At 44.7% G+C, this 22,667-nt stretch overlaps 1 protein-coding gene across 8 annotated transcripts in view; it reads right to left on the bottom strand.

Moving 5' to 3' along the window:
• Positions 1–1,438: 1,438 nt before the first annotated feature.
• blvra (biliverdin reductase A) overlaps positions 1,439–22,667 on the bottom strand; it is a 58,723-nt gene continuing 37,494 nt past the window's right edge. For 7 of the 8 annotated variants that reach the window (XM_078236177.1, XM_078236169.1, XM_078236161.1 and 4 more), the window contains 4 exons: positions 19,732–19,829; positions 15,428–15,535; positions 10,036–10,207; positions 8,473–8,784 (listed from right to left, as the gene is read on the bottom strand). In XM_078236177.1, the coding sequence (XP_078092303.1) occupies positions 8,523–8,784; positions 10,036–10,207; positions 15,428–15,535; positions 19,732–19,829 (640 nt within the window). In that variant the 3' untranslated portion in view covers positions 8,473–8,522. Of the gene's footprint in view, positions 2,615–8,472; positions 8,785–10,035; positions 10,208–15,427; positions 15,536–19,731; positions 19,830–22,667 lie in introns of those variants that run through there. The other variant, XM_078236129.1, reaches the window with a different exon arrangement.

Genomic DNA, 22,667 nt, shown 5'->3' with positions numbered 1-22,667 from the left:
CTTACTTGGTCACAGAAGACAGAGGGTGGTAGTGGAAGGGTCTTTTTCTGGCTGGAGGCCTGTGACTAGTGGTGTTCCGCAGGGCTCTGTATTGGGACCTCTGCTGTTTGTGATTTATATAAACGATCTGGAAGAAGGTGTAACTGGGGTGGTCAGTAAGTTTGCGGACGACACAAAATTGGCAGGACTTGCAGATAGTGAGGAGCATTGTCAGAAGCTACAGAAGGATATAGATAGGCTGGAAATTTGGGCAAAGAAATGACAGATGGAGTTCAATCCTGATATATGCGAAGTGATGCATTTTGGTAGAAATAATGTAGGGAGGAGCTATACGATAAACGGCAGAACCATAAAGGGTGTAGATACGCAGAGGGACCTGGGTGTGCAAGTCCACAGATCCTTGAAGGTGACGTCACAGGTGGAGAAGGTGGTGAAGAAGGCATATGGCATAGAGTATAAAAGTTGGGGTCTGATGTTGCAGATGTATAGAACGTTGGTTCGGCTGCATTTGGAATACTGCGTCCAGTTCTGGTCGCCACACTACCAGAAGGACGTGGAGGCTTTGGAGAGAGTACAGAGGAGGTTTAACAGGATGTTACCTGGTATGGAGGGGCTTAGTTATGAGGAGAGATTGGGTAAACTGGGGTTGTTCTCCTTGGAAAGACGGAGGATGAGGGGAGACTTAATAGAGGTGTATAAAATTATGAAAGGCATAGATAGGGTGAATGGTGGGAAGCTTTTCCCCAGGTCGGTGGTGACGTTCACGAGGGGTCATAGGTTCAAGGTGAAGGGGGGGAAGTTTAATACAGATATCAGAAGGACATATTTTACACAGAGGGTGGGGGGGGCCTGGAATGCGCTGCCAGGCAAGGTGGTGGAGGCGGACACACTGGGAACGTTTAAGACTTATCTAGATAGCCACATGAACGGAGTGGGAATGGAGGGATACAAAAGAATGGTCTAGTTTGGACCAGGGAGCGGCACGGGCTTGGAGGGCCGAAGGGCCTGTTCCTGTGCTGTATTGTTCTTTGTTCTTTGTTCATGCGCTTTTGCATAGCTCACCCACCCTGCTGCTGGGGAACCCACCGCGGGGGGTTAGCTTTGGCAGTACCAGAAGATCCCATCGGTTCAAAGGGCCGGAAAGTCTCGTCCAATGTCTTTACAAACTTGCAAGGATAAAAAATTTCAGGTGTAGTTTATGTTTTTTCCTTTTCAAGATAAATCCCTTCCTTTCTGTTTAAATCCCTTACACCTTACATTTTCACTGCAGTCTGCAGTTGAGATTAACCAATGACTTCTCCGTAAGCTTCCTGTGTGCATATGTATACATGTGCTTTTAACTGTCTGAGATTAATTGAGGAACCATATGCATTGCAAGTGGCTTATGTTAGGCATATTAACCCAGGCCACATTTATATCAATACAGAATAACATAGTAGTTACAAAGATTGTTGTTTTAATTAAGTAGTTAGAGACAAAATGCAAACCCATCTTTTGATATGTATGCTTCAACCAATGTGATAATTTTGGCTTAATGTACAATTCTGAAAGGCTCAGATCTGAAAAAAAGTATGGACACAACAATGTAACAGCATTTCAGAAAGTAATTTGTCAGCTGGGGAGATGTTTGGGACACTTTTACTTTCATATGTATATTAGTTTCAATAGTAGCACAGTTAGGCGAGCACAAACAAGATGTAATATTATAACATAAAGAAGAATGACTTTCTCTGCAATCATGCATCACAGCTCCAAGCAGAATTTTCCTCCTTCCAACCCCACCAGGATTGCCACTGGCTGTTCAATTGCTGCTCCCTGTCTGTCATTTGTGATGGAAATTGGTTGTAAGATTTATTTTCTCTCTGCTCCACTTATTGACACATCCTGGGTCCACCATTGGAATGATGGTGGTAAGTTCCAGGAAATTGCATTAACAGTCGTGAGTTCCTCAGTGCAGGGAATGCACCTTAAGCGGCTGCCCTTCCCTCCAATCTGTTATAGCTCAAGAGACTGCAGGATCCTTTAATATTAATGCAGGCACTTAAGGTCTGTAACAGCTCTAATTTTGCTGAATCCTCTGGCTTCTCAAAACAGAGCAAGAAATCGCTTGTACATCTGACCCAGGAAATTCCTGAATTTATATAGGTCTCTTTCAAAATCCTTTTAATATGAAATATAGTGTTTATATAATTAGAAGTTTAAACAAGAAACGTGTACCTGATGGAATACTGATCCTTCAGTTGGGTTTGCATGTTCATAGAATATAGAACATAGAACAGTACAGCACAGTGCAGGCCCTTCGGCCTTCGATGTTGTGCCAAGCTTTGTCCGAAACCAAGATCAAGCTATCCCACTCCCTATCATTCACATTTGTTTTAAATTTGACCGCTGTGTTTCCTATATCATAGCAGAGACTGCACTTCTAAAAGTGCTACATTGGGTTGTAAGGCACTTTGGGACATCACGAGATTATGGAAGTTGCTACATAAATGCATGTTTTCCTTTTCATTTGGCATAGGAAATGGAATATGATAACAATGTTTGAGGAGTGAAGGAAGCCATAGAATATCATAATCATGATGCAGTGATGTTTTTGCAACATTGTTTTCCATGTCTAGAAAATCAATAAGAAAATAAACAACATTATTTAGTGCCTTTCACATCCTCAGAGCATGCCAAAGCACATTAAAACTAATGAATTACTCTTGAATATTAGTCACTTTTTCTCTCTAATCTGATCACATCCCAACTAAAGAATCAAACAACTGTCTTGTAGCAAGGGAAACAAGACATTAAGATGAGGAGCACATAGAATTTTATTAAACCCTGGCTATATTACAGCATTTTGGAACCAAAGTCAATAGGCGAGATCTTCTGGCTTTTCATAGAATCATAGAATCCTACAGTGCAGAAGGAGGCCGTTTGGCTCATCAAGTTAGCACCGACCAAAATCCCACCCAGGCCCTATCCCCATAACCCCATGCATTTACCCTAGCTAGCCCCGCTGGCACTAAGGAGCAATTTAGCATGGTAAATCCATCTTTTCAAGCCAGTGGGATCTTCTGGTCTCACTGATGGTGCAACCCTGCTACATGTTTCTTGGCAGTGTGGGGTGGAATCAATGGGAAATCCCATTAACAGCAGCAGGACCAGAAGATCCCACCGCTGGCCAACAGCACGCTATCTCCTGTCGCCGAAAAAATTGCTGCAGGGAGGCCAGAGAATCCTACCCATAACGTACTTTTAGCACTATCATAGAGTTCATTGATCCAACAAAATGTTTGGGGAAGGAATATTCTTTCTTATTAAATAACAATTCAATTTTTAATTGTTAATCTCCCAGTATGCATTCTTCACAGTTTGCAAGGTCACATAGGAGTACATTGATAACACTGACTAATAACTATGTTTCTACGGAAACAGCCAAATGATATCAACTCATATTAAGTGTATAGAGTCTTATTAATTGGAAAGAATATTTCTGAATTTAACTTGTAATTCTTGCCCTGGTTTTTGCTTAATACAAAGGTTGTGCATAATAAAAAATAAATCTATCTCCACTCATCTCAAGTTACAGCAATTTATAACCTAAATTAAGAAAACAAAAAGTACAGTCCAGTGAAATCAGACAGAAATGTCTTGGCTGCTTGTTAGACCAGTATATATATATATATATATATATCTTAAGACCAGAATAAACTTACTTTCCATCATGAATGTTAAGTGGTGAAATAGTCTGAAGACTGCAACTATATTCATCTGAATTTATTAAAACCAGGCTTTTGCTGGCACAGAACTTGAGTATTGATGAAAAACAAGACATACTGTCAGAGCTTCTCATTTTGTACTTACCAAGAGAAAATACGCAAGGATACCAAAAATAAAGTGAACAACAATTTATATTGCATGAGAAGAAAGTGTTGATTGGTTGGCAAGTGGGCTGTGATTGGTAGAGGAAGAAGTCACGTGGACTCGAAATGTTAACTTGATTTTCTCTCTCCACAGATGCTGCCAGACCTGCTGAGTTTTTCCGACATTTCCTGTTTTTGTTTCAGATTCCAGCATCTGCAATATTTTGCTTTTATATGATTGGTTGAGGCATTACCATGGAGAGCAGTTAACTGCCAAGTTGTTCTTTAAATTCAAACCAGAGAGATTGACTCTGGCTAAAATATTTCCGTGGGGAATTAACCTGGGAATGGCTGACTCCAAGCTTTCATTTAGTTGAAAAAGGTGCAATGTATGGACATTGGTCTATAAAAGACAGAGCCCTGTGTGTGAATATATGTAGCTTTTAGCATGCATCAGTGAGCCAAACTGTGAACCTGACTGTTAATCTTAAATTGATTGCAAGTGTATTTCTAAGCACAATCAGGATTGTTTAGCAAGTGTTGTCCAATTGCAGAATCACATCTAATGGTGACATTATGGGGTAAATTTTCCGGTCTCGCTCACTGTGGGATTCATCACAGGTGGGACCGAAAATTTGACAGACCGTTGAAAGATTCACTGAGCTTAGGCGGGACTGGAAAACCTTGTCCCATGTTTTTATTTTTGCAAGTATAGGCTGATTGCGTGTGGGGTCAGTACTTTGTAATGTGAGGTAGACTAGGCACTTTTCAGGACCAAAAGTGGTGGCCTTAAGCCCATTCATGAGTTTACATGATACATTGCCAGCAATTATCTGATCAGGGCAGCCATTATTCTGCAAGATGGCTTTGTATGTCCTATTTTACCATCAAAGTTGCATGGTGAGCAAATGGCTCCGCCCTACTTACAAGGTTGCCGATAAGACCAATTATATAGCCCATGGAACTGTACGAATCCTAATGCATATATGACCAATGAAAGTAGGCTTGCAATAAACAGGAATAGAGAACCCGCTGACAGATTTCTCAACAAGCATGTCAAAGAAACAGAACTCATTTAATTGTTCCATTTCAAAGTGAATTTGTATTCAGGGCGGATTACGGTGTGTAAGGAAATTCTTACATGCAGCTGCAGATTTAAATATAGCAAACGTAATGTCTGCGATTCTCCCATCCTGCTACGCTACATTTTTAGTGCAGTGGACCGGAAGATTCTTGCGTTGGCCGACTCGCAGGCTTTGCGCGAGCGTTCGTGCCCTGATTGCATCTCCCAGCACCCGGACTTCCGGCAGCGTCTGCTCTGCACCAGAAATCGGTGGGGAGGTCCAAAGACCATTTATGTGGTCATTTTAATATAATTTAAATATAATTAGTTGGCCCAGGACTGAAGGGGGTGGGGCCTGATGGGGCGGTGCCTAGGGGGCAATTAGTGGGGGAGCGGGTCCCGCTGGCACACTGCATAGGGATAGGTGGGGGAAGCAGGGAGGCCAGCGGTCAGGGCGGGCTGGGGGAATCAGCTGAGAGGGTTGGGCAGCCTGCTGGGGGGTTTGGCACTGCAGTGGGGGGTGTTGGCACTGTGGGGGTGGGGGTCAGGAGAGGAGAGCTGGAGATCGAGGTGGGCCAGGAGAGGGGGGTGTCGGGGCTGGGCCCAGGGATGGTTTGGGGGGTGCCAGCGATTGGGCGGTGGGGGGATGGAGAGCCAACATTGCAGGGGTTGCAGGGCTGGCCAGCAATCGAGCTGGCCAGCAATTGGGAGGTCATCAGTGCAGGGCCACTGCGGCGCATGTGCCGATCTAGGTGCTGACAGATTGACGCATGCGCAGTGGACCACTCAGCATGCGGATTTCAGCCTCTCCAGTGTGAATAAACCCACCCCCTGAAATTGAATGATATTCATGCTGGTGGCCTCTGCAGTGCACTGAGTGAGAGAGATTCTTCTCTGAACACCCACTGAAAAACCAGCATGTATTACTTCAGTTTTCACACGAATGCGACACTTAGAATTTTTTCAGGGGATTCCACCCAGTATCTATGTATCGGAAATATGCAAAGGGTAGAAGGTTAGGTGTCATCCTGTCAAAGACGTGCTTCTCATGGAATCCAACAAAGATGTTTGCGAGATCTGTGCCTAGAGGGGATGATGTGGAGATGCCGGCGTTGGACTGGGGTGAACACAGTAAGAGTTTTAACAACACCAGGTTAAAGTCCAACAGGTTTATTTGGTAGCAAATACCATTAGCTTTCGGAGCGCTGCTCCTTCGTCAGATGGAGTGGAAATGTGCTCTCAAACAGGGCACAGAGACACAAAATCAAGTTACAGAATACTGATCAGAATGCGAATCCCTACAGACACGGTGGACAGAGTACCCTTCGTCGTCCAGTACTTCCCCGGAGCGGAGAAGCTACGGCATCTCCTCAGGAGCCTTCAACATGTCATTGATGAAGACGAACATCTCGCCAAGGCCATCCCCACAGCCCCACTTCTTGCCTTCAAACAACCGCGCAACCTCAAACAGACCATTGTCCGCAGCAAACTACCCAGCCTTCAGGAGAACAGTGACCACGACACCACACAACCCTGCCACAGCAACCTCTGCAAGACGTGCCGGATCATCGACACGGATGCCATCATCTCAAGTGAGAACACCATCTACCAGGTACACGGTACCTACTCTTGCAACTCGGCCAACGTTGTCTACCTGATACGCTGCAGGAAAGGATGTCCTGAGGCATGGTACATTGGGGAAACCATGCAGACGCTACGATAACGGATGAATGAACACCGCTCGACAATCACCAGGCAAGACTGTTCTCTTCCTGTGGGGAAGCACTTCAGCAGTCACGGGCATTCAGCCTCTGATCTTCAGGTAAGCGTTCTCCAAGGTGGCCTTCACGACACACGACAGCGCAGAGTCGCTGAGCAGAAACTGATAGCCAAGTTCCGCACATATGAAGACGGCCTAAACCGGGATGTTGGATTTATGTCACATTATCAGTAACTCCCACAGCTTGCCTCCTGAACTTGCGGGCTATCCTGTCTGGAGACAATACACATCTCTTTAACCTGTGCTTAATGTTCCCTCCACCCACATTGTCTGTATCTTTAAGATCTGGTTGGTTGTAGGGATTCGCATTCCAATCAGTATTCTGTAACTTGATTTTGTGTCTCTGTGCCCTGTTTGAGAGCACATTTCCACTCCATCTGACGAAGGAGCAGCGCTCCGAAAGCTAATGGTATTTGCTACCAAATAAACCTGTTGGACTTTAACCTAGAGGGGATCTCATAGCAACACCATCTATTTGGCATGCATGCTGTCGTTAAAACTGATTTCAACTGTGTTGGTTGCTGAGTTCATAAATTCAATTAATATAGATTCAGACAATGGTGATGCGTGTAGATTGCCATGCCACAGTTTTAAAGTTTATTTGTTAGTGTCACAAGTAGGCTTACATTAACACTGCAATTAAGTTACTGTGAAAATCCCTAGTCGTCACACTCCAGCACCTGTTCAAGTACACTGAGGGAGGATTTAGCATGGCCAATGCACCTAACCAGCACGTCTTTCAGACTGTGGGAGGAAATCGGAGCACCTGGATGGAACCCACGCAGACACGGGGAGAACATGCAGAGTCCGCACAGACAGTGACCCAAGCTGGGAATCGAACCTGATCCCTGGCGTTGTGAGGCAGTAGTGCTAACCCCTGTGCCATCGTGCTGCCATATAATGACATGGTGTAAATATATATGGCTTCCTTGAGCAGTACACTGGTGAATAGGCTAACAATCTTGCTGGCGATATGCAAATCCTTTATGGGGGACAATTCTCCCAAAAAAATTCTAAATGTTGAATTCGCATGAAAACTGGAGTAAATCTCACTGGTTTTTTCAGCGGGAGTTTCAAAACGAATTTCCCACACTCTGAGCACGGCAGAGTACTTCAGTGTGAAATAGGCTGAAAATCCATGGACAGGGCCTATTCCTGCTGGAGAGGCTGGCAGCATAGCGCTAAGCGGGCCTCTGCACATGCACCGATCTGTCAGCGCTGAGATCGGCGCATGCGCAGTGGTCCTGCACTGTCAGTCTCCCGATCGCTGGCCAGCCCTCCGACCCCCACTTCGCTGGTCGTGTGACCCCCACCCCCACCACAGCTCAATCGCTGGCCCCCTGAACATGCCCAGGCCAGCCACGACACCCACTACCACCCCCCCAGCCTGCCTCGATGTCCCCCTTCTCCCGCAGCCCCGATCTCCCGATCCCACACCCCTGACATCCACGACCCCCACCCCAACCCCCGTCGTAGTGCCAACTCCGCCCCCCCCACCCCCCACCCCTGGCATCCCCGACCATCCCCCCCCAACAGACTGACATCCTTCCCCCCTTTGCCGCCGCCATCCCGGTAGCCAGCCCTGGTTGCTGGCCTCCTTCTCTCTGTCATTCAGCCGAAATGGAGAGTGGCAGTGGGAACCCCCAGCCCCACAGATCATCCCGCACCCATTAGGCCCCGCCGCACAATTTTGAGGAATTGTGGAGCAAGACGAAAAGCTTCAACAGCGTCACTTTTTTCAGTGCTTTATATTAATCCCAAAAGCCAATCCGTCAAACCAACAAAGCATTAATTTTATTTGCAGGAGAAAGGAAGTTTAATTATTGTGTTAATTTGCTGGGATCTGCTCACAGAAAGCTCTTATCTCATCAGCCAGACCCAGGCAGTATAGGATGCGATTCTTTTCAGAGGGCTCGGTGAGTGTTTGCCCTGCTAGCTTCTGGGCAAACAGACTGAGGTCTTGCATGAATAGTCCAATAGGGCTATTAGGCACTTCTGGAATATGATCCAAAGTGTCCGATTTGAACTGGAAATTGATACATTTTTTGCGTGCTAAGCCGGGGCCTCTTTCTTCAATCCAGATTAAGGGTCTAAAAAAGAATGAATAAAGAGTAGGCGCTTAATCAAATATCGTAATCATATCACACAACTCCTCGACAAAATGACAGCACTGTTAATCCTGTTATTTTGCATCAACTGTCTGTCACTTAAAATGAATCTTAGCCTTCGTTACTTTAGACTGATTCTATCACTAGAAATGTGCAAACAAATATTATTAACTAAAACCACCAGGAAATAGATACATTTAAGCAAATCTTCAACAACTTTCCCATCATCACTGCAATGATACTGGCAAAGTATATTAGATTAGGTATTTATGCTGAAAATAAAGTTAAATACAAATGTAATGTAAGAAGTGACCTGGGTTGGGTGGAGGAAGAGATCTTCAATGAATGGGTTGGGATATTGATTCTAGCACTGAATTTTTGACAAGAACAAACACTTTTAAAGACACACTGGGCAGGATTTTCTCTCTGGGGGTAGGAAATAAAGGTCGGGACTGTTTCTAAGTCCCAAACCTGCCCTTGGAGATTGGGAGGGTGAATAGGGATTTTCAGGGTCCTCCACCCTTAACAGGCCTCGAGACTCACTGTCCAATTAAAGACTGTGGGTGGGCTCTCAAAGCTGGAGGGCCAATCAGAAGCCTTCCAGCTGAGAGAAGTAGCAGGCTGTAACAGATGGTAAGTAAGAGAGAGCGATCTTCAAGCTGCAGGTACTTCTTCCAAGCTTTTAGAATATAAGGCAATAAAATGCATTTTGCACCCACGTCACCACTGTGCGAGGAAGGGAAGATGGGGGAATGGGGATCCTCTCTAAAGGGCAGCCTGTGGCTGCTCCTGCAGTGGAGATGCCTGCTCCTGCATCCAGGAAGGTTTGGAAGGCTTCTAGACCTGCTACAAGTCTGTCACCAGGAAGCTTCCTCCAACCATCTAAACTATGCTGCACCACTTGTGGGGACCTGGAGACTGCCTGGAAACCTTCATTCAGCCTCAAGAGTTCTTAAGTAGCTCTTAAATAGCCGTGTTTTTGATTATCCTCTCTCTAACCCTGATCCCAAATGGTCCAGAGGTGGGATCAAGACAGGGAACCAGAACACCAGCCAGGGACACTATCTTTATCTCTTGCCCGTCTCCAATCTTGACCCCAGTGGGGACGGAATATCTGACCCTATTCATGTATCTGACCCTTCTGGGAAGTGGACACTGCTTTAATTGTACTTTACAAATATATCTTGTTTTCTCTTGTCTAGAATTAGTAGATCCAGTGTTAGAATCACTAACCTGCTATTTTTAGTGTGGAAATGTGTTGTCAGCTTCCAGTACTGCTGTTCTTGTTGTTCTTCCAATGTAGCAGATTTGAAAGTGAGCTCTCCAAAGAGATCCACAAGCCATGACAGACGGGCTAGCCCACTAAAGCTGGGGAATCCAGTGCGTTGACGATCTAGTGGTCCACCTAGAAAATAAAAGGTACCAACAATGTATGTGCTTTGATACAACAAAACTGACTTAAAACTGAAATAAACAAGAAATGGTGGCACAGTGGTTAGCACTGTTGCCTCACAGCGCAGGGACCAGCGTCGATTCCAGCCTTGGCTGACTGTGTGGAGTTTGCATGTTCTCCCTGTGTCTGCGTGGGTTTCCTCTGAGTGCTCCGGTTTCCTCCCACAGTCCAAAGATGTGCGGGTTAGGTGGATTGGCCATGCTAAATTGCCACTTAGTTTCCCAAGTTGTGTAGATTAGGTATTAGCCATGGGAAATGCACGGGGATTAAGTAGGGGGTTGGGCTTAGGTGGGATGCTCTTTTGAAGAGTCGGTGCAGACTCGATGGCCTCCTTATACATTGTAGAGATTCTATGGCATTCTGTGGATAACAACCAAGTATATTGTCATGATAAACTCCTCCTCAAGAGCTCTAAGTTCTCCTGTTTTAGAACCAAGTGTACTTAAATTACCTACAATCCACAAAGCTGATCCTATTGACAGCTGTCTAGTAGTGTGCATTACTCACAGAAGATATCAATAATGCAAAAGTTTGTGATGAGAAGCTCTTGCCTATAATGTAACACAGAACTGCATGCCTATGCGAAACACCAGAAGCAACATGCTAAGCAATTCCATAACCATCAGGCCTCATCAAAGTGCTGCAGTCCTGCTACTCCTAATCAGGAATGGTGGTGAACAGATAAGCACCTAAAGAGAGGAGGAGGCTCAATGGCCATGGCCAGAATTATCCGGCTGTTCACTAGTAGCGCACATCTGTTGCAGGCTGCCCAGAGGTGTAGGGTGGCTACAATGGGAAATCTCATTGACAGCGGCAAGGCCAGAAAATCCCATTTCTAGCGAACAGTGTGCAATCTCTCACTGCCAAGAAACCCGCTGATGGGAGGCCGAAGAATTCAGACACATGTCTTTCCTGAATGATGGCGGAGACAAGCACCAGAGTACAGAAGACGAGGTGAAGTGTTTGCAATTATTTTCACCACAAGTGCCAGGCAGATGGTCCATCTCACCCTCCTAAGGTCCCTCTGACAGAGGCAAGTTATCAGTCAATTCAATTCACTCCATGTGTAATCAAAAACACCTGAATGCTCTGAATACACCAAAGCCCACATGCCCAACAATATCTTAGTTGTATTGTTGAAGACTTGTGCTCCAGAACTAACTGTGTGCCTCACTAAGCTGTTTCTGCACAACTACAGCACTGGCATCTACCCAACAACGTGGCAAATTGTCCACATACAACCTGTCCATTAAAAGCAAGACACATCCAATCTGGCTATTTACCATCCATCTGCCTACTATCAATCATTAGCAAAGTGATGGAAATTGTTGTTCACAGTCCTATCAAAGTGGCACTTGCTCAACAATATGTTGCTCAGTGATGCTCAGTTTGGGTTACACTAGGCTCCAGAGCTCATTACAACCTTGTCCCAACATGGACAAAAGTTCCAAATTTCAGACATCATGGCAGTATTTCACTGAGTGTGGCACCAAGGAACCTGAGCAAAAGTAACATTAATGGGAATTAGGGGAAAACTTTCCACAAGTTAGAGCCATACCTAGCACAAAGGAAGATGGCTTTAGCTGCTGGCGACCAAACATTTCAACACCAGGACGGCGCTGCAGGAGTTCCTCAGGGTAGTGTCGTAGTAACAACCATTTCCAACTGTTTCATCAATGACCTTCCCAATATTGTACGGTCAGAAGTGGGGGTGTTCGCAGATGATTGCACAGTGTTCAGGCACACATATGTAGCAAGACCCAAACAACATTGAGGCTTGGGCTGATAAATAAAAAGTAACACTCGTGCCGCACAATGCTAGGTAATGATCATCTCCAACAAGAGACTGTCTAGTTATCTCCCCTTGACTTTCAATGAAATTATCATCACTGAATCTCCCACCAACAACATTTAGGAGGCACTACTGACCAGAAACTTAACTGGACTAGTCACATAAATCCTGTGGTTACAAATGCAAGTCAAAGGCTAGAGATTCTGCATCATGTAACTCATCTCCTGACTCCTCAAAGTCCTTTCACCATCTACAAGGCACAAACCACTTGCTTGGATGACCACAGCACCAACAACACTCTAGAAATTCAATGCCATCCAATACAAAACAACCCGCTTGATTCACACTACTTTCACCATTTTAGACATTCACTCCTTCCACTACTGGCGACCACGGCAGCAGTGTGTACGTACCATCTACAAATGCATTGCAGCAGCTCGCTAAGGCTTCTTTGACAGCATCTTCCTAACCCGCGACCTCTACCACCTAGAAAAATAAGGGCAGCTTACATATGGGAACACCAGCAACTGCAAGTGTTTCTCAGGTCTTGCAGTATCTGACTTTACCACACCATTCCTTCCCTGTTATTGGTTCAAAATCTTGAAACTCTCTACCTAAGAGCTATTAGGAATTTGGAAGTTAACGAAGTTAACAGTGAACTCGGGGCGGCACGGTAGCACCGTGGTTAGCACTGCTGCTTCACAGCTCCAGGGTCCTGGGTTCGATTCCCGGCTTGGGTCACTGTCTGTGTGGAGTTTGCACATTCTCCTCGTGTCTGCGGGTTTCCTCCGGGTGCTCCGGTTTCCTCCCACAGTCCAAAGATGTGCGGGTTAGGTTGATTGGCCATGCTAAAATTGCCCCTTAGTGTCCTGGGATGTGTAGATTAGAGGGATTAGCGGATAAAATATTTTGGGATATGGGGTAGGGCCTGGGTGGGATTGTGGTCGGTGCAGACTCGATGGGCTGAATGGCCTCTTTCTGTACTGTAGGGTTTCTATGATTCTATGAACTTGAGATCAAAACAAAATAACGAACAAGTAACAAGATTAGCAGGTGTCCGGAGGATTACTGAGACGTGATTTGCCCGACAACAAAATTAGCAGGAATTTAGAGAAATTGAGGTGTGAAAAACTGTTTATCAGAGATCAGCGAGGTTATAGAAAAGGATAACTTTTAAAGACAAGGAATTTGAGTCTGACAGCCAAATCCACAGGGGGACATATCAAAGCGGCTGAACATTATAGCTTCTAGCCCCTCTTTGAGGATGGAAGCTAGTTTTCCATCCAATTGTCAGACAGGCATCTCCATCTAATCTTGAGAGAGGCCAGTTCCTTCTATGATTGGAGCCACAGAGGCCTTTTCCATCTAACATTTAGAGCCACGGCAGATATTCTTCTCTAAAAGATGCCGTTTCATACCTTCGCTGAACCAGCAGAAGACATTTTCCCACACTTGGTCATCTAAACTGTATTGTATATGAGCTGGATTTGAATTATAGAATTACTAAAGTGGATGTTGTTTGGGAAAAGGGGTGTCTTGGTGAATCCAGGGAATGTGGGTATATTTTAGGAACAAAAGGTAATTTCAGATAAAATGGCGTGTTTGGTTGTTAATATACTTAAATGTCATAGTATATATCTTTCTTGGGAGCTTTTTCTTTTACTTTAATAAATATTCTTTATTAATTGCTTACACAATGACTGGACTGGTTCCTCGCTGGGATGTACATTGTTCCTCACATTATTCCAAACAAATGTAACCACTAAGAAGCAGCGTTTCAGGTCTTTTGGCGTTTGAGGCACTTTCACAGGGAACATCAGCAAGGTTCTGAAAATAGCACTGTGGCATGCCTTCATCACACACACACTGTACAGGTTCAAGAAAGCCACTCAAGGACAATTAAGGATGGGCAATAAATGCTGGCCTAGCCAGCAATGTCCATATCCTGTGAATGATTTTTTTATAGAAGTGTTACTGTATTGTTAATTTTCAGAATTATGACTAACAAATGAAAGAACCACCTTGGAGCCCATTTGAATAACTAAATTGACAGTTAACAGAGAAGTATCTGATCCCAGAGGTAGGATTTGGTCCTTCTAGGACCAATAGGAATGAGAACACTTAAAGACTACTTTTTTTCATTATTGGAAAACTAGCCTCCTTCCCCGAAGAGGGTGAGAGCAGTTATAATGTTCAGCCACACTGTAATTCAGCTGTCTGTTTCTCAGATTCCTTGAGGGCGATTCTCCTATCCTGCTGTGCTAATCTATTAATGCAGTAGGCCGGGAGATTTCAGCAGGGCCAGATTCGCGTGATCCGGCCTGGGCATCTGGCCCCGTGCGCCTCTCCCAGTGCCAGATTTCTGATGCCGTCAGCTCCGTATTCAGGGTCATTTAAATAAGAGTATTTCAATCCAGCAGGGTTTACAGTAGTTCCCCACTTCCAGGGAGCTAGCGGCCCAACCCCGTTGGAGTGAAGTGGGGGCAATCAGGGCTCCCAGATGGTCGGGCAGCGGGGGGTGCACACTGGGCATTGGCACCTTGGCAGTGCTACCCTATGCCCCCTGGCACTGCCTAAGGGTGAAAATGCCAATGCCCGGGGACACCTTGGCACTGCCCACCAGGCATGGGAAAGAGCCAAGGGTCGGGGCATATGTGGGGCAGGGCCTAGGGGGCAAGGCCTGGTGTGGGCGGCTGCTAGGGGGTGATCGGTTGGGGTAGGGGGTCCTGCTGCCACTCTGCAGTCGGGATTGGTGGGGGACGGCCAGCGTTCGGGGTGGGCTGGGGGGTGGGGTAAGCCGGGGTTGGGGGGGGCATTCAGCCTGCTGGGGGAGTCGACACAGCGGTGGGGGGGTGGGGGGTTTGGCACTGCAGGGAGGGTTAACTGTCGGGGGGATTGGTGGTGGGTGAGGCTGGAGATCGGGGAAGACCTGGAAGGGGCGGGGGGGGGGGGGGGGGGCAGTCGGGGCTGGGCCCAGGAATTGCCAGGGGACTAGCGATCTGGCCGTGGGCGGCATTTAAAGGGCTTACTTTTGAGGCTTAATGCAAGGCATTCCCCTGCACACTAGTGGGTGATGTGACTCTGAAGAGCCTCAATTTACAGCAATGTGGAAAACTGTCCATGAGCCTTCCTGCCACAGACTGAGATTAGACAAGGATGAAAAGGCAGCGGTGGATCCCAATCTACCACCCTCCCACCCGATTAAATGACAACCCCGCCACAAAACCTACCTCAGGGAGGGCATTAAATTCTGCCCCTAATCTCTATCAACTGCTATATTAACTGAGCTGAATAATATGCAAGGAAAACTATGGGAGGAGTTTGCACTTTTAAACACTATTCTGTTAATTTCTGCTGGATTTTAACTGTTTTATGACTACCTGTGAAATGCAGAGTACCCTCCATCAGCTCTTTTCCGTTCACTTGCTGCTTCAACTGCTTGTATCCTGCTGACAGTAGTTCAATGTGTTCCACATGCAGAATCTTGCCTTAATTTCAGAAAAAATATGGACACAGCATACATTATATTACCACATATGCAACATACACAACACTGTATAAACAGCACATGCTATATGAACATAGAAATGAAATACAATGTTACATTCTACAATATATTAAAATTATTAATCGTGTGCACTTCCTGACACAAATTTTACATTATGAATTCCTTTGTCCACATTTTTAATGACAACTGCACATGTAAACCTACCACCGTATGCATACCATTTTGGCCAGTGGTGCTGCCTCAGTTTACGTCATAAGTTCATAAATTCATAAGATAAAGGAGCAGAATTAGGCCATTCGGCCCATCGGGTCCGCTCTGCCATTCGATCATGGCTGAAATGCTCCTCATCCCCATTTTCCTGCCTTCTCCCCATAACCCTTCAACCCATTACCAATTAAAAATCTGTCTAACTCCTCCTTAAATTTACTCACTGTCCCAGCATCCACCAGACTTTGGGGTAGCAAATTCCACAGATTCACAACCCTTTGGGAGAAGTAGTTTCTCCTCAACTCTGTTTTAAATTTGCCACCTCTTATCCTAAGACAATGACCTCTCATCCTAGAAAGAGGAAGCATCCGCTCCATGTCTACTTTATCCTTATCTTTTATCATCTTGAATACCTCAATTTGATCTCCCCTCATTTTTCTAAATTCCAGAGAGTATAGCCCTAAACTGCTCAATCTCTCTTCATACGACAAACCCCTCATCTCTGGAATCAATCTCGTGAACCTCCTCTGAACTGCCTCCAATGCCACTACATCTTTCCTCAAATAAGGGGACCAAAACTGTGCACAATACTCCAGGTGCAGCCTCACCAATGCCTTGTGTAGTTGCAACAATACTTCCTTACCTTTATATTCTATTCCTTTAGCTACAAATGCCAACATTCGATTCACTTTTTTTATTATCTGCTGTACCTGCATGTTAGTTTTCTGTGACTCATGAACGAGGACACCCAGATCCCTCTGCATCGGAGCACCCCAAAGTCTCTCCCCATTTAGATAATAAGTACCCTTCCCATTTTCTGACCAAAATGCATGACCTCATACTTATTATGTCATGTAGGGCCTTAGCCTGTATTGCAGAGAAACCCTTTCAACGAACTCGTACTTTTCCACTTCCACTTTTTGTGTGTTTTGCTATTTAACTATAAACAATAACTAGTTAATCCTCTGTGACATTAAGTGTGAAGATCTTGTAGTGTTCTTGGAACCAGACTCCAGTAAAAGTCAACTCCCTTGGGAGAGGGAGAAAAGTGACAACAGAGAAAGAAATACTGATTTTACAAAAGATCACTTTTCAAGCTAAACGCGGGTAAAATTATTGCTGATAAACATCTGGTAAAGTGATGCAGTTATACTACCAGGACAGTTGTTTCAAAATTAAAAAATTAAAAATAGTAGAAATTAAACTGATGATACAATTTCAATTTGTTTTCTGTTTGCTGTGCCAATTCTATATTACATTTTAATTATATGATTCTATCACCTCGAAGGTCAAGAGCAGCAGATGCATGGAACCACCACCCCCTGCAAATTCCCCTCCAAGCCACACATCATCCTGACTTGGAACAATATCACTGTTTCTTCACTGTCATCGGGCCAGAATGCTGGAACTCCCTTCCTAACAGCACGGTGGCTGTATCTACACCAAATAGACTACAGAAGTAGTTCAGGAAGGCAGCTCACCATCACCTTCTCAAGGACAATTGAGGATGGGAAATAAATGCTGCCTAGCACATGGTGCCAACATCCCATGAACTAATAAAAATCAGAGTGTGTCTTGCTTTCCTTAAGGATTGATATTGAGCAGATGCCAGATTCTAATTATGGTTTCAGGAGGCTTTTGACACTCTTTTGTGACCCTTCATTTCTGTCCCCAAACTTCTGAAGTAATGTAAGTTATAGCGTACTGCGCACCACATTTGGGGGCTAGTTATAATGTTTAACATTTTCTAAAATGGTAAATGAAGAGATGCCAAATTATATTTACAGGTGAGAGCTACAGGATCATTACTATATTGTTTAAAAATGTACGTCTTAAATGCAGCAGATTTTGGTTCTTGCACCACATTTTATAACATTAAAAAATTTATTTAAAGTTGATTCTGTAAATTTGCAAAGCAATAAAATTAAATTCTGCAAAATTCTGATTCAATAATCCATTTATTAAAAGCAGTGTTCAATCTAAGTATGGATACTCTTATTGTCACGGTCACCTGTGTCCACTTTAACCTCACAACTAAAGGTATGTCCTATGGATACATTTGGTACCTTCTTCCCCAACATTGCAATGATAAATTTGAAAACAGATCAAACAGTTGGCATTGTTAGGGCAGGCATGTTCCAAAATGATACGGTCAACTGATGTTATTAGAAAGTGTTTAGTGTTACGATCCTAGTTAATGTTTCGACTGGACAAGTCAGATCACAGAGTGAAACCTATTACAGGAGTTAAACAAAGATGTTTGCAGGTATGGGGTTTTGGTTTCTTTCAAACTGTGTCTATATTGTGCTTAGAGGATTTACAAAGTGCAAATCAAACAAGAGCTTAAAGAAAAATGGAGCTGTTGCTTAACAACCATGGACCACCTGTAAGTTAGAAAGACCTTTTGAGTTCAGTTTTAACAGGACCCAAGGCATTTGGAGCTTTGCAGCGAGAGAGGAAACAATTCTCACAGCTCTCCCAGAAGCAGGACAATAAAGTAAATGGGGAGAAAGCAAGTCCCAGAAACTAAAGAACAGATAGTTCTAAGAACCAGGGAATGAAAGGAGAAGTTGCAGAAATATTGAAGTCATAGGGGAAAAGAGGAACTGGAATTTGAACAAGTTACTGGTCACTGAAGTTAAAGATAGAGTTGAAAGATGCACACCCGATGAAGTTAGAGAGTGAGAATCCAGGTACCTGAAGCAATCATAAGCTTGGTGACCTTAGTACAGCTTGGGAAACAGTACTGTTTGATTGGTGTGGCTGAGTACCTGAGAGATTGTGTGGATGCTTGAATGCATGTGGCAATCCAGGGCAGAGGAACACTGGAAGAAGAGTTGAAAATCCTGGAAGTAGATTCTTGCTGAAAACAGCTAAGGGAAAGCATTCTTTGAAAGAAGAATCTAAGACATGTCTTTGGAGAGTGGAGATTGGGAAACACTCGTGGGGAGTCCAGTGAGACCATTTGGCTCACGGTATAACAATCATCTGGGGGGACTTGAGGAGAAATCTACAGAAGTTCGATTGGGTGGCATCTGCCACTAGGTTTCAGAGTGGGATGTGTCTAACCACAGTTGGCCTGTTGTTTTACTGAGAACATTAGAGCATAAGATACTTCTTGTAACCTTTGTTATTCTTAAAATCTGTGTACATTTGTGAGGATGAATGAGAGTGAAGGAGTATGCATTATGGTCAAACTTCTCATGTTTAATAAATGTTTATTTTCAGTTGTTAAAAATTAATCATCAGTCCTGTGACTCTGTTCATCCATGTTTTCTGAAAGAAGTAAAAGTTACAGTTTTTTGAGCCAACATTCTGTTCTGGGGCCTTCCTGTCCAGTATTATCAACTTGGGTCATAACTATCCTGACTTTGAACTATAATGTTGTTCTTTCATTGTCGCTGGGTCAAAAATCCTCCAAACTTCTTCCTGTGAGTGTATCTACATCACATGGACTGCAACGATTCAAAAAGGCAGCTCACAACCACTATCACATGGGCAATTAGGGACGGGCAATAACTGCAGGCCTAGCCAGCAATGCCCACATCCCATGAATAAATTAAAAAATACAAGGCTAATGCCCTAGTAAGAAACATATTGCACTGTTGACAATTCCCCTTAACAAGTGCTACTTGTCAGTAAGCCCTGATTTTGCTTTTGAATAATCAGTTAGAGATTATCAGTAATCATTGACACGAAGAAAATCTTTGATTAGGATGGCACTCTTAAATTTCCCACACAGAGCTACTGTGTACAACTGGGAGTAACCTGGAAATGGCAGGAAATCCCTAACAATAAGCTTTATTTCCCCTGCTGTTTCTAATTTTATTTGGAAACAAATGAAACGAAGAGATATTTATAAAAGTGAAATAAAAGCATAAAGCAGAGAAGCGAAGAGAAATACACCTTTCAACATTTAATCCGGACATTGTTGAGTGCTGTTTGATTACAACCATTTCATCCAATTACCTTTGGAATCAGCCAGGTCCCACAGTTCACGGGCTGCAGCCACTGAGAGTGCCAGTGGGTATTCTACACAAACATGCTTCCCTGCATCCAGAAATTTCCTTTTGAAAAAAGAAAACTTCAATCACAAATTAAATTCCATGATTATTTTGGGAACAAACTGAATCAAGCTCAGAAAATGAACTTCTTTATATAAGATAGTTATTATTTTCTCTTTTCTATTCTTTCTAATCTTTGCATTGGTTAGAGCACCGGGAGAGAGAATGATAACAGCGAGGATGCTGAAGAAACCTGGTCTCCAGCAGTTTAAGGTAATCTACTTTTTGTCACTCCTGCGCCCATGTTCTTTTCTACATTGTAGGAGATTCACAGTGGCTGCAGTTGGGGAGATGATAAGCTGCGGCGGCTCATTAAAGAACTCTCTCGAAGTTTATGATCCACAGCCTCTCGGAGCTCAGGCATGAAAGAGCTCAGCTGCAGACTGTAACAACTCAGCATCGCTTGGAATAGCACAATCCAGCTTGTTTTCTGGCACTGCACAGACAATGCGAGGGATAGCAAAGTTACAGATAATGCCCTTGGAGAGTTAGGGGGTAGGGAGGCAGTAGAGAGGTTAAAGTACTCATTGCCATAGTCATCACTGCAGCACAGTGGCAAGCACTGCTGCTTCACAGCACCGGGGACCCAGGTTTGATTCCCAGCTTGGGTCATTGTCTGTGTGGAGTCTGCACATTCTCCCTGTGTCTTCGTGAGTTTCCTCCGGGTGCTCCGGTTTCCTCCCACAGTCCAAAGATGTGCGGGTTAGGTTGATTGGCCATGTTAAATTAACCCTAGTTTCGGGGGGATTAGCAGGCTAAATATGTGGTGTTATGAGGATAGGGTGGGATTGTTGTTGGTACAGGCTCGATGGGCCGAATGAACTCCTTCTGTACTGTAGGGATTCTATCTTCTGAGCAACCTTGGGCCCCACAGACCATGCAACTCATACAGCAGAAACCAAAAGGTTGTATTGCCTATTTCATTTGAATGCACATGTGTGCAAAGAGAGGAGTGAAGAAGGACTTCAGGCTCACCCCTTCCATCTCATTGAAATGCTTACACCTTCACTGTTCACAGTAATTCAGCACGCCATAAACATGAAACGATACTTTTTACAGATCATAATTTTCACCCTTTACCTTGTTGAGTTTTTATGCCAGGAACCATCTTAGTGATAATGCTAATACTCTACCAGGCGTGTCCAATGTGTGGTCTGGATGTGGCTCGCGATGCCCCCCCAGTGTGGCCCGAGGAGAAAATTTTTAAAATGCTGCTAAGTGGCATGGAAGATATTGAAAGAAATTGTTCCTCCAATCACAAACCTAATGAGTCTATCAGCAACAAATGCAGGAGAGAAACAATCTGTAATTGGAGGAGGAGCAACACAACAACAGTGAATGTTCTCCGGAAAAATAAGTATTGGCTGGTGATAAAGAATGTAGGGCGACGGGGGAGGAGGAGGGGGAGGGAGAGTGGAGAGAGAGTCTGCTGTGCCAGGCTGTGCTGTGGAGGACACAGACTACTGTGAGGCCTGGAGAGGAAGCTAACTGTCAGTGAGCCGGAAGAGTCTAGAAGCAATGGTGTGGCCCGGAGTGATGATGACGAGCTTTACTACTGGGGCTGTGGGAGAGGGCGGGAGGGTGAATGTAAGAGTGTGGGAGGGAGCAATTGAGTGAGTGTGAGAGAGAGAGAGATTGAGAGAATGTGTGAGGGTGGGGGAGAGAGGTTGAGGGAGAGACAGATTGACCGTGTGTGATAGAGAGACAAATAGAGTGTGTGGGAGAGTCTGGGAGACAAATTCTGGATGAGAAAGTGTGTCTAGCAGAGAGTGCATGGGAGAGAAAGTGTGTGAACGTGGGAAAGAGGGATATAGAGAGAGGATGAGAGAGAGAGTGTGTATGAGAGGAAGAGACTGAGTGTGTGAGAGAGAGGGCTAGAGAGGATGAGAGAGAGTGTGTGGGAGGGAAAGACTGAGTGAGTGTGTGTGAGAGAGAGAGACTGAGAGAAGTTTAGTTTATTTATTAGTGTCACAAGTAAGCTTACATTAACATTGTAATGAAGTTACTGTGAAAATCCCCTGGTCGTCACACTCCGGCGCCTGTTCGGGTACACTGAGGGAGAATTTAGCATGGCCAATGTACCTAACCAGCACGCCTTTCAGACTGCGGGAGGAAACCAGAGCACCCGGAGGAAACCCACGCAGACACAGGGTGAATGTGCAGACTCCTCACAGACAGTGACCCAAGCTGGGAATTGAACTCGGGTCGCTGGCGTTGTGAGGCAGCAGTGCTAACCACTGTGTCACTGTGAGTGGGAGAAATGAGAGTCTGGGAGAGGGGTTGAGTGAGTATGGGAGAGAGAGAGAGTGAATGTCTGCATGGGGAAGAGAGAGAGATGGAGTGTGTGTGTGTGTCTGGCGCACTCACAGCCCCAGGATTCCCACTCCCTTACCTTCACACACCAATAGTCACTCACACCCACTCACGCGGTAGGTGAAAGTGAGTGGGTGAGCATCAAGAGATTGAGCCAGGCAAAGAGACTCTGTCCCTCTCATGCTCTGACGGTGATCTGTATTAATACTCTTCAAATGATCATTTCATTGCTTTGACATTGCTTTATTTTTGAGCAAGTGATTTGTTTCATTTCTTCATAGGTCAAGTTTATTTTGAAATTCATTTATAATGTGCAAAACCTTGTCTTTTCAAAATGTACACTTTGGCACCTTGAGTGGGAAAAAAAATGGTAATGTTCCCCCATCCAAGTGAAAAGGTTGGACAAGCCTGTACTATACCATCCCTGTCCAAAGGAATATCCGGAAAAGTAGGCTGGGAAGAATTACCCTCTGGTTTTCTTCCATTACTTGTCCTTCACATGATAATTCCTAGATGCCTGTGATTGGG

Source organism: Mustelus asterias, chromosome 2 (assembly GCF_964213995.1).
Source record: "Mustelus asterias chromosome 2, sMusAst1.hap1.1, whole genome shotgun sequence".
NCBI classification, from domain to species: domain Eukaryota; kingdom Metazoa; phylum Chordata; class Chondrichthyes; order Carcharhiniformes; family Triakidae; genus Mustelus; species Mustelus asterias.
Note: the sequence above shows the minus strand (reverse complement) of the source record. Positions and strands in the feature narration are given on the sequence as shown.